Raw genomic sequence first — 13,280 nt, forward strand, 5'->3', positions numbered from 1 at the left:
CAATTTAAAGCTACGTTTTTTACATTTTAATTGAATATATATTGAAATAAACATCATTTGTAACGTTTTGCAAGGCAACAGTGTCTTAACTAACATTAGTGATGTAATTTAGACGACCTGCAACTGTTACGTCAGATCAACATTACATAAGTTGACTCGCATAGTCCTGTGAAGATGCGTGAAAATGCGAATTAGGCGAATGCGCGGTCAAGCACTCACGGTTCAGGAACGCCTCTCTCGGTGTCCACTCTGAATATTAAGCGGCCAGTCAATTATATTACTCCCTCTGTTTTAAACCAAACATTTCAAGGTTTGTGCACATATTAAAGAAAGACGAGTGTGGTAGCCTGAATTTAATGAGTTGATTTGCTGCACGTCTTAGTGTATTAAGTGTAATTCATAATGTATTATACATAATTTATATGTCTTTAGTTAGTTTTATTAACTGACATTTGTTACTACATATTGTGGAGTATGTTTATTAGTCATTTATAATGTTATTTATAATGCTTGTTAATGTTTGATATGAAATATTTTTATTTATTATAATTAAACTTTTTTCTTTTTATTATGCAAATCTAAAAATATTGCTGTTACTGGGTGTAAAAGTTGACATTTTTATTAACAATTATTTTTACAGTCAAACAAAAATTATTTTTTTAACCACAAATGTCAATTGTCTTGATTGACAATGAAGCACAGAATAAATTAAGAATAACCCAGCAAGAATAACCCAGAATTAAACACATGAATAGTTAAAATGACTACATTTTGGGTTTTTTCAATAACCCAGTAAACTGGGTTAACATGTGTAACCCAGTGTGCTGGGTTACTTTAACCCAGCATGTGTTCTGTCCAATTTTTACCCAGCACTGGGTTGCCAATTGGGTAAAAAGGGCTGTTTTTAACCCAGCCCTTTTTAGAGCATTAGCAAATCAGACAATAAGTTTCTTCAAGTAACATTTAATCACATGATCCTTTAAGGAATTAAATTACAACTTTTATTTGTCTACACTAACAATAACAACAAAAAGTTTCATTGTGAAAAGGGACTGCACTCAGTGGAGAGCATTTTACACCACTAATAAAGTGTTGTTTTTGTTACACATCGGCATTGTTAGTATTCATATTTATTTATGTTTTTAATTAATACTTTGCACAAGATATTCTTACAATTATTTACAGTTTTCTTGTAGGAAAGTCGCTGCATCACTGAATCTCTGTGCTTCACAAATCAGTTCATGATAAAGACAGGACACATGTCAGACATATGATGTGTAACTGTGTGTTCATGTTGATCAAAGTCTGAATTATTTGAAAAATAAACTAACAATAAAACATATTATTTAAGTCTGATCACATTCTTTGTTCTAGCTGCTTCAGAACATAACACATTGATGTCCATTATATGTGTTGAGTCTTTATCTCTCCAGGTGTGAAACACATCGATATTCATCACCATTGACACTCCCTCACATATGGAAAAAGTCATTATATTGTTTCATGTCAACAATCATTTGAGCATCAGTTTGTCCGTTTATTGTAAGTGTTTTATTTTATGAAGTGAATTCTTGAGTAAATTAATTTAAAGCCAATATAGTTGACCATTGACCATGTAATAATGTATTGTGAACAGACACACACCAGACTTTAGGAGCTCAGAGACTACAGGATGATACAGAATATGAGATCAGAATGTTATACAAATTACAATTATAATACTATTTTTACATTAAACATAACTCTACACTTTAAGGGCTTCACACACAGTTGATGTCACAGTCTTCAAAGAGGAAAAGGCACAGATGATCTTCACTGAATGAAGTGAATCCTTTCACTCTGCATGTGATTGTAACAGTTGAGGCTCAATACTGTAAAACATTGAGGAGAAACATCAGATATGATATTAATATACACTCATCTCAGTCATTATCAACATCATGTCAGAATGACTTTATTCTTACAAATCATATTAAATTAATCTAAGAGAGAACGCAATACAAGAAAATCTACCACAACAACATTAACACAAGTGTGAGTACAAAGTCCTCAAAATGTCCAAATAAAGATTATTTTGTTGACTGGATACTTAAAGGAATATTTCACCCAAAAATGAAAAGACTACATTGAGAGTCAATCGTGACCCAAAACAGATTAGTTACAAACTCTCGTGTTTATTTGTGTTTAGCACAACAAATAAATGTATACAGGTTTATAACAACTGGTCACCCAAAAATGAAAATTTATTTCATGATTTACTCCTTGTGTCATTCTAAACCTGTATGACTTATTCTGCAGAACACGAAAGAAGATATTTTGAAGAATGTTGGTATCCAATGAACGTTGGTCCTCGTTGTCTTGTCATTGGTTTTGTATCCATACAATAGAAGTACATGACTACACACTGTTTTAGGTGTTTTGTAGAAGAAAGTAAGGTTGGGTGGATTTATTTGACTAAACTCACAAATGTAGCTATTGACATTAATGTAAAAGTTGGATTCAATTAAAACGGTGTGTGTGTGTGTGTGTGTAGGTGTGTTTGTGTGCGTGTGTGTGTGTAGGTGTGTGTGTGTGTGTCTGTGTGTGTATATGTATTATGTAACCATCTTGTTCAAAAGTTCAGTAAACTTAAAAGTTTGTCTAAGACTTTGTTGAGTTTAATATTAAAGATTTCTCAACCTTTTATACTGTTGGAATTGTTTTTTAAAATAAAATGGTTTGATCAGTAACTCACAGTAGTGTCTGTAGTTGACAGTGTGGATCCTTCAGTAGATCAGAGATCAGCTTCACTACTGAATCTTCTGGATTATTATATCTCAGATCCAGTTGTGTCAGATGTGAGGGGTTTGATCTCAGAGCTGAAGTCAGAGCAACACAACCTTCAGATCCAATACTGCACTCATACAGACTGAAGAGAGAAAAACATTAAATTAAATAATGTCAATATCACCTATACAATAAATATGAGTAAAACATTTTAATATAAGATTTAAATAAATTAATCAAATTATGTCATTTATACAAGATGTAATAAATTAAATAGTTGTATATCACTGTCATTTTACAATAATAACATTTAAAGTTTAAAATATTAATCTGATTAAAAAGATCTCAGTATCATGATAATACTGTTTGAATCTAAATCAACAGAGTCATTGACTGACTGATTTACAAAATACAAACATTCACGTTTCACTTTATTGGTTTAAGGATTTTCTTACTCTAGTGTCTTCAGTTTACAGTTTGTATTCTTCAGTCCATCAGAGAGCAGCTTCACTCCTGAATCCTTCAGATTATTGTGACTCAGGTTCAGTTCTGTCAGATTTGAGGAGTTTGATCTGAGAACTGACGCCAGTGATGAACAACTTTTCGCTGTCAGATTACAGTAACTCAGACTGAGAGAGAAATAACAACACAACAGTGAGTTACAATGTTAGTAATACACTTATGACTTTTTTCTGACTGTATGATTGATCATCAGATTTTAATAACGCTGCACTTGTCACAAAGATAACAGACAAAGCATTAACAGATCAATCTTTAATCATCACTTCTAATCTCATTTCTATTTTTCAGGATATCATATGAAGCAGTAAGGTTCATGTGAGACTAGGGTCGTAGGGAGAGCTATCAGACCAACTACCACAGAGCCACAGGGTGTAGGTGGAATCCAACACCCATAGACATACACGTTGAAAAAAATTGTTGGTTTATTTTCCACAAGAAAATAATAATCCTCAGGGCAATAATAGAATCCACAGTGAGTATAAAAAAAAGTAATCCAAATGACAAAAAAATTCTTGAAAAGACCACGAGAGAGATAAGAAAATCAACAGAGCTTAAGGCTAGAGATGACTAACAGTTACAATGAAGACCATAGGAACCAGAGTCTCTTAAATAGGCAAACATGACAGGGAGACAGGTGCAAGCAATAACATTTATTACAGGTCTCGACCAGTCAGTGATAGGACCCGATAATGACTTCTTGTGGCCAAGCAAAAGAGTCCAGAGTAAAACCCTCACAATCTCATTCACTTTCAATCAGAGATGGGAACAAGTCACATATGGTCAAGTCCAAGCAAGTCTCAAGTCTTAACCATCAAGTCTCGAGTCAAGTCTCGAGTCACAGTTTAGACAAATCAAGCAAGTCAAGTCAAGTCAAGGGTTCACCCTAAGCAAGTCAAGTCGAGTCCTGATAAGTTTCAAGTCAAGTCAAGTCAAGTCGCAGTACTAAAATAAACAGAGGTAAATTTTTTAGATACATGTTTATTTTTGCACAGAAAAGATGAACTTATATACATACATTATGTATCTTATTCACATTGCTATATATGAATTATATGCATATCTGTGCAACATTAATATCTGAAAATAAAAGTGTTGCTTACACAAAAGAAATCCAGTCTGAAATGTATAATACAATCTAATTCAATTGAATTGAAACGGTCTACACAGAAATGGAAATACTTGTATCTGACAGAATGACTTAAGCATTTATACAGGCTATGAAGCTTATAAACTAAGAATTGTGACTGACAACTTGACTATTGTATGTTTTAAGTATATGATGCTGTAATACTTGTGCTGTCCATTAAAGTGCACAGTAGGCCTATAGGGAATTTGCAATTTATGGGAATCCCAGATCATTTTATTGACTTCGATATTGAATCCTGTTTATCAAAATGAACGGATCTTTTTCATTTCGGTAGAATATAAATAAAATGTATGTTAATATAGCCCAGTGATGAAGTTATGATGCTTAATCGTCATCTCTGCGGTGGACGCGCAATATGCACGTTTCATACGTAATATATAATCTGAGAATATTTGTTTTCTATTTGAACTGGTTTCATTATTTGTTGTTATTGTGAGTATAAAAAAATCCAAACAGTTAACAGATTCGAACTATGAAATTATTCTCGTCAGTATGACCGCAAAGTTTTTTAAGAGTTATTTAAATCCAAGTGATGTCACCGGCGCGTCCATGTTAGCCAGTCATGCAGTATATAAGAGAGCTGCTATTCAGCTTCCACACGCAGTCCACACAAACACTTGAACATGCGCACATTTAATATAGACATTCGCCTACATGTAATACAGAGAAGCCCTTCTTTATTTTAATGTTTTAAGAACATAAAAATCCGGGCTACGCCGTTATAGCCAGATTCCCCAATTCATCTAACTATGAGATGAGATGTAGGCCTATCAGTGATGATCGATGACCACATTTCTAATAATAAAAAAACAACCAAGGCAAAGTTATGACAAACAGAAACGATTAATTCATTATATTAGTAATCGTTTTATTACACTGACTATAAAGAAATTACTTTCTTACCTTTCCTTGTGGTTCTTGTAATGTCGGACGAAATTGGACGTTGTGGTTGTCGTGTCAGAAATCCTCGCGTTGCATACTCTGCATCTGGCAAATCTTTTTTATTTTTCACGGTCCAGTTCAAAGACCTTATAGCCAAACGTGACTGTGGAGCTCGACTGTTGTCCGCCATTGTAACGGCCACAACTGTTTCAAGCCGCCAGGCGCATGCGCAGTTTCCTCTCTATCGTAACTGCTCTACAGTAATTGGCTGTTTCACCTTGTTTGGCGCGGTTTGAGTTGAGCAGCTTTAAAAGGACAGGCGCTTTAGTGCTGCTGAGTCACAATAATTATTTTAGCTAATTTCATTACTTTACAAAGTTCAAGTCATTGTCGAGTCTTCCATTTAAAGTCAAGTCAAGTCTCAAGTCACCTGCTCTCAAGTCAAAGTCAAGTCAAGTCATTATCTTACTTCTGTCAAGCAAGTCGCAAGTCCTGAAAATTGTGACTCGAGTCAGACTCGAGTCAAGTCATGTGACTCGAGTCCCCCACGTCTGCTTTCAATGAAAGCTTGACAACTTCTATGAGTGACAGTGAACTTCAGCAAAAAATGACGTGTGTGTGTCAAGAAACACAAGAAATGTATGTCATGTTTAACTTCATGCAAATGGAGAGCAACTTTCTGCACAATACAATAATATTATTAAATGGGGAAATAGTTTTGACCAAAGTGACTTAGACATGAGAATGAACATGGAAGAAAGAGAAAACATAATATAAAGTAGTGAAACTACATCAAACTTACTCAAGAACAAGAGTGAAACAGCAAAACATAAACAGCAAAAATACTTGACAGTCCCTGGTGATTATTAATAGTGAGTTTATAAACAAAATGATAATTGAATCAGTAACTCACAGTAGTGTCTGTAGTTGACAGTGTGGATCCTTCAGTAGATCAGAGAGCAGCTTCACTCCTGAATCTTCTGGATTATTATAACTCAGATCCAGTTGTGTCAGATGTGAGGGGTTTGATCTCAGAGCTGAAGTCAGAGCAACACAACCTTCAGATCCAATACTGCAGTTACACAGACTGAAGAGAGAAGAAAAATTAAATGAAATAATGTCAATAACATTTAGACAATATTAGGAGTATAATTATTTAATATATTTATTAATTATATTTAATTTAATATATTTCAATAATTCATGTATTATTAAAATATTATTCATCAATGTATCAAATTATGTCCCTTTTTGATGATCTGAGTATCATGATAATGCTGTTGGAATCTTAATCATCAATCTTAGTTATTGACTGACAGTCACTGTTGAGTCTCTTGTATATAAAGATGATTCTGATAAATTAGTGAAGACCTCCATTTACATAATAATACTTATACCGTACATACAGGTTTCACTTTATTGGTTTCAGGATTTTCTTACTTTAGTGTCTTCAGTTTACAGTTTGTATTCTTCAGTCCATCAGAGAGCAGCTTCACTCCTGAATGTTTCAGATTATTGTGACTCAGGTTCAGTTCTGTCAGACTTGAGGAGTTTAATCTGAGAACTGACGCCAGTGATGAACAACTTTTCTTTGTCAGATTACAGCCACTCAGACTGAGAGAAAAATAACAACACAACAGTGAGTTAACACACAAAGATATAAACACACCAAGAGACATTGTTTGAACAAGAGCTGATGAAACATCTGCACCTGATAGAGAATTACTGCAAGAACTGAACCCTGACAGACAATTATAAATAAATAAAAGGCCAAAACACAAGACAGCAGCTCTCACTCTATAGATTCAGTGAACAATTCCTTCATATTTTAAATGATGTCTCTGATCATGTACACAACATTAACTGATCACTGTTACAGTAATATGACTGTTAAATGTTCAGGTGAAATGCAGTTAAATGACTCACTCAGCTGTTCTGGATGCTTTGATCACTGGCAGAAGCCTCAGAAGACATTCATCTGATGGATCATATTTCCTCAGATTAAACTCATCCAGCTTCTCTTCTGAGTTCAGTAACACAAACACCAGAGCCGACCACTGAGCAGGAGAGAGACTGACCCCAGTAAGACTAGACTCATCTCCTCTGTTCACATATGTTTGTACTTCCTGTACTAGAGAATGATCATTGAGTTCATTCAGACAGTGAAACAGATTGATGGATTTCTCTGGAGAGAGATTCTCTCTGATCTTCATCTTAATGTACTCGACTATTTCCTGTTTACTGTCAGATCTTCTTCCTTTCTGTGTCATCAGATCTCGTAAGATTGTCTGACTGGACTTCAGTGAAAGACCCAGAAGAAATCTGAGATAAAGATCCAGGTGTCCGTTCTCACTCTGTAAGGCCTTGTCCACTTCACTCTTCAGTAAATCACTCATATTTGATCTCAATCTGCTGAAGAGTCCTGATGTTTGCTGAAGAAATGTCAGAAACACAAATAAAGCAGCGAGAAACTCCTGAACGCTCAGATGCACAAAGCTGAACACCTTCCCCAGGTTCAGTCCAAACTCCTCTCTGAAGATCTGAGTACAAACTCCTGAGTACACTGACGCTTCTCTGACATCAATGTCACACTCTCTCAGATCCTCCTCATAGAAGATCAGGTTCCCTTTCTCCAGCTGTTGAAAAGCCAGTTTTCCCAGTGACTCAAGACTCTTTCTAGCCTGCTTAAGATCTACCTCACATTTCCCATCATACTTCTGACTCTTCAGTTTGGTCTGAAACATCAGGAAGTGTGTGAACATTTGAGTGAGAGTCTTGGGAATCTGTGCTTGACTCTCTGCTTCACTCAACATTCTCTGGAGAACAGTGGCTGAAATCCAGCAGAAGACTGGGATGTGACACATGATGTACAGACTTCTGGATGATTTCATGTGTGTGATGATTCTGTTGGCCAGACTCTCATCATTGATTCTCTTCCTGAAATACTCGTCCTTCTGAGGGTCATTGAATCCTCGTACATCTGTGATCAGATCAACACACTCAGGAGGAATCTGATTGGCTGCTGCTGGTCGAGAGGTGATCCAGATCAGAGCAGAAGGAAGGAGATTCCCCTTGATGAGGTTTGTCAGCAGCACATCCACTGACGCTGATTCTCTGACATCAAACAAACTCGGATTCTTTGAGAAATCTAGAGGAAGACGACACTCATCCAGACCATCAAAGATAAACACAACTTTATAATCATCAAAGTCTGTTGATCTCAGTTCTTTTGTATCTCTGAAGAACTGATGAAGAAGATCCATCAGACTGATATTTTTCTGTTTGATCAGATTCAGTTCTCTGAAAGGAAGTGGAAATATGAAGTGAAGATCTTGATTTGTTTTTCCTTCAGTCCAGTCCAGAATGAACTTCTGCACAGAGACTGTTTTTCCAATTCCAGCGACTCCTTTAGTCAGCACACTTCTGATGGGTTTGTTTTGTTCAGGTGAGACTTTAAAGATGTCATTACATTTGATTTGTGTTTCTTGTGTCTCTGATCTTCTGGATGCTGTCTCAATCTGTCTCACCTCATGTTCATTATTGATGTCTTCACTCCCTCCCTCTGTGATGTACAGCTCTGTGTAGATCTCATTCACAAGTGTTGAGCTTCCTTGAGCTGAGATTCCTTCATTCATTCTCTGGAATTGCTCTTTTAGTCTGTATTTGTGTTTCTTCATGTATACAGGGGCAAATACTGATAAACAAAGGGAAAATATATAAAAATACATGTATATGATTAGGAATATCCTTAATTCTACAGCAAGTAAAATTTAAAAACAAACATCTTTAGTTTTCTTCTTTAATATCATTTTGATATAGTACAGCTTGCTGTGCTTATTAAACCAAATCAATATTTTGTCTAATCTGTTATTATATTTGACTCAAGAGTGTTTTAAGATTTGATGATCATGACATTAGATGAACACAAAAAGCTTCATGGTTCTATTCTGTTGATGTATTAACTGTAAATGTATTTTCACTAATAATCATCAGTAAATACAGACACTGTGTCTGTTCGTATGAAGGTAAAGTGATGTAATAGTCACATGACTGAGAGCTCTTACTGGTCTGTAGTTTGTTAGCGAGGTCTGTCTGCTTCGTCTTCTTCAGGACGTTCAGTGTGATCTTCAGAAACATCTCTCTGACTCTGATCTGATCTTCATCATCCTCCTCTTCTCTCTCAGAGCATGATGGGTAATCTGGACTCAGTTGACTCTTGAAGATCTTCAGCTCTTTCTTCATCAGAGAGATGAGTTTGTGCTCAACCTCCTGAAATCATTATTTAAACCCACAGGAGTTTGTTTTTACAGATATGATTTTTAAACGCTCATTTTACTCTAGTTGTTATTACAATTGCTTACACCCAATTTCATGAAACTAATAACATATTTTTTTATAACACTATTACCACAAATCAAAACTACAGAAACACAATATTATAATATTATCTGTAATTCATATATTGCCCTCAAGTGACTCAAATCATCAAATACACATCACTATTGATAACACACTGAGATTTATTTAAAATCAATATGATCATGACTTCTTACTACTATGAATCAGTTTGAAACTAGACATCTAAACATGTTTTATAATCATCAGTTATGATAACAGTAATCTGTGTAGAGCTGCAGCATGAGAATCTCATGAAACGCCCCTTAAACATACAGATTTGTTTTTAGGCTTATACAAACATTTTGGGGTAAAATCATTTTGAAGCATCATTTAAAAAAGAGCATCTTTGAATAAACTGTGTGAATAATCAAGATATTTAATGCAAAGTAAATGAATGTATGATAAATGATTGTCAATTAAAGCAAACTACTAAAATATAAGCATTTTTGAAAACGAAATACTGTAAAACATATCCATAATTTTTTTTTACATAAAAACGGTTGTTACACAGTAGTTACTTTGCACCCATTTCTCAATTTTGCACAAATACACAAACACACACACACACACACTCACCTGGAAAACAGAATCCATGTGCTTCCCTTTGAAGGATCCATTTGTTGTGTTACTGTAATTGAACAATAAATGAAATATCTGTTTACATACAGTGAACACATGGATTAATGTGTGTATCTGTCAGTAAAGTGTTCAGTGAATATCTGCAGTAACATCAACAGCACAGACTCAGATCAGAGAATAAAGATGATGAAGTGATTTACTCGTCTAAACCATCAGACTGTTCTCACCTCACATCTGTATCATCACAGTCTCCTGAACTGAAGTTAAGTGGAATATCCATTGATTCATCACTCTTCATAGACACACGACTGGATTTAGGAGATTCTCCACGAGTCAAACTAAAACAACATTAAAAGAGTTTACTTCATGCTCAGTGTTTTGCTTTTTTCAATACAAAACTTGTATTAATTAGATATTCACCCAATAATAATAATAAAAATGTATAAATGATAAAAATATGGTTTAATTTAATTCACTAAAATATATTTTTTAAAGTGTATAAACGTTCTATACATTTTCATTATTATAAAACCACAAAAATAATTTAAACTTCAAACTGAAACTACGGCAGACAAAAATGTAGCCTTCAATTTCAAACACATAACATTTTTCAATTATAATAAAAACTATTTTTGTTAATTAAAATCTTTCAATTATCTCACCCTTCTGTCTCTGTGGAGAGATTCATGATGAACACACAGTGTCAGAACATAAAGAGTTAAATCTGTAAACAAAATAATGATGTGTTATGTGTCATCTCAGAAATACACACTTCTCTCAGATCAGTCCGTCCACAACACTGAGCTGCACATTTGATCTTTAAACGTCACTTTTAATGTTTTGAGTTTATAAACACACTTCCATATTCCAAAAATAACACAACACCTCCAACACAGTTCTTCAACCAATAAACTTAATGTGATGTTCAGAGCAAGACAATATTGAATCTACTGAATAAACATTAGACTATTTATACTTACTGTGTTTTTATCTTGTTTATTTTGTATTTTCATGAACGAGGCTTTACTGTAAAATGGCTCCTGCTGTAATAGTTTGACTTTCACCTGCAGCTACCTGTGGAGGAGGAGGAGCCACCAAACATATGATACATCACACACACACACACGCACACACTTTTGATTATGTTCTACAACTAATGTGAATAAAATTTGTTTTTTAAAATAAACCAACCGAGGTTAAAAATCTTCTGATAACAGCAGATTATAGACGTTTATGAGGAAAAAAACAAGCACTACAAAGTTCAAGTTTACTTCTTCCATACAAAAACAAAGCAGCAGAATCTGCAATGAAATATTTACAATGTACAGGTTCATTTTAAGACACCATCAGATGCAGATGAAATATACAATACATATTTTAACAGAATTGTGTCAAATACTGTATAATACAAGAATTGATAAAAACAGCCTACATTCTAAAATTTCATTAGTGTCATGAAAAACTTAAATGCTTTATTTCTGGATATGAAAACCAGGCTTTTTTATTAATAAAATCCTCCATAAACATTATTTTTCAATTGACAGGAGCAAAACATCCATTTCAAATATATTTTAAGTTGACATTTCACTAGAATTGTACCATATCAATACGACATTTTTTATTAGTGTCCTGATAACATCACTTTCCAGCCAAGAGTCAATAAGATGAACATTTAGACTTCTAGTGTAAAGCTTCTGGAGACAAATATGATTCACAAGAAATATCGAACATAAGAGATATTTACATGAATGATCATTCAATAAGACACAAAGTGTTCTGTTCTGGATCACTAAACAGATTATAAATTGCACATTGACTCCTGACTGTCCTTTCAGTAATGATTTACAAAATATAAGATAACAGGCAATAAACTTCATCACTCTGTTAATATGTCTTTAACAGAGATTAAATCAGTTCAGATTTCATTACTTGTAAAATGTATGTTATGCAGTATGTAATAACATTGCTGCGTCCCAAATGCCTACTTATACTATTTACTAAAGTGCGTTCTGTTTTTTTAAGGGAAAAGTATATTTATTTAAGTGTGTAGAAAACAATATACACGCACTGAGACATACTAACAGGAAGCAGAAGTTCCCATTGTTACCTAGACAACATTATGGTCATTAACTGATACACACATCAAAATAGTGCTCTTTGTATGTAATGTTTATACTTATACTTATACTTATACTTATACTTATACTTATACTTATACTTAAACTTGTTCATTTAGTGACCCATCAGTTATATCATTTATTAATGAAGTGGAGCGTCACTAAACTCCACCTACTCGCAGTGAGTTGTGGGTAATATTAGTGTGCATTGTTCTGCACTTCGGATGTCTGGAAACATCAGGGAATCTTTGGAATATTTTTTTCAAAATTCTATTTTTAAATACTGTTTAGGACGGATACTGTGTGGATTGAGACTCAGCACATGTCTGTTCAGATCATGTTAGTGAAACAGTGATCACTGTCCATCTGAAACACAAGAGACACTAGAAGAATAAAATGTCATCTGTATTTTCATGATATTTGGATTTACGGTGTTCTGGCTGTGTTGTTTTTGTGTTATGAGGCTTCCTGCTTGTGTTTGAATGAGAGGACACAGAGCTGGAGAACTTCTCAGGATGAATAAACATATCTGCAGAAACATCACAACAATATTTACTTAAAGGATCAGTTTCACAGACAAGGATTATCTTTAACCAGGACTAGAATTTAGTTAAATAAGAATATTTAAGGTGTTTAAAATAAACGTAATTAAAAAAACATAACTGTGTGCATCTTGAGACAAAACAATCAACATATTTTGAGATATGTGAGTGTAAGTTGTTTTGATCAGCGCAAACATGGGAAAGTAACTGTGTGCCTTTTCGCGAGGGCTCAGTCCTGATGCAACCTTTCATCTTAAAGATGAACCCTGCTGACCTAGGGGACTACCAGTGTAGTACCTGATACCGATCAGACACGCATAACAAATT

General features: G+C 34.3%; 1 protein-coding gene and 1 long non-coding RNA gene across 2 annotated transcripts; both read right to left on the minus strand.

Annotated features, from left to right (window-relative positions):
* Positions 1-1,066: 1,066 nt before the first annotated feature.
* LOC130418065 (uncharacterized) lies at positions 1,067-3,380 on the minus strand. Its single transcript, XR_008906272.1, has 3 exons — positions 3,222-3,380; positions 2,735-2,908; positions 1,067-1,871 (listed from the first exon to the last, which is right to left on the minus strand). It is a non-coding gene; the product is annotated as an uncharacterized LOC130418065 (long non-coding RNA).
* Positions 3,381-6,605: 3,225 nt separating this feature from the next.
* Positions 6,606-10,339, minus strand: LOC130415886 (NLR family CARD domain-containing protein 3-like). Its single transcript, XM_056741884.1, has 5 exons — positions 10,292-10,339; positions 9,382-9,586; positions 7,244-9,011; positions 6,806-6,931; positions 6,606-6,669 (listed from the first exon to the last, which is right to left on the minus strand). Exons 1-5 carry the CDS (start codon positions 10,307-10,309, stop codon positions 6,606-6,608), a joined length of 2,181 nt encoding a protein of 726 aa, XP_056597862.1. The 5' UTR covers positions 10,310-10,339.
* Between the last annotated feature and the right edge of the window lie 2,941 nt (positions 10,340-13,280).

This window comes from Triplophysa dalaica, chromosome 3 (assembly GCF_015846415.1).
Source record: "Triplophysa dalaica isolate WHDGS20190420 chromosome 3, ASM1584641v1, whole genome shotgun sequence".
In the NCBI taxonomy this organism is placed as follows: Eukaryota; Metazoa; Chordata; class Actinopteri; order Cypriniformes; family Nemacheilidae; genus Triplophysa; species Triplophysa dalaica.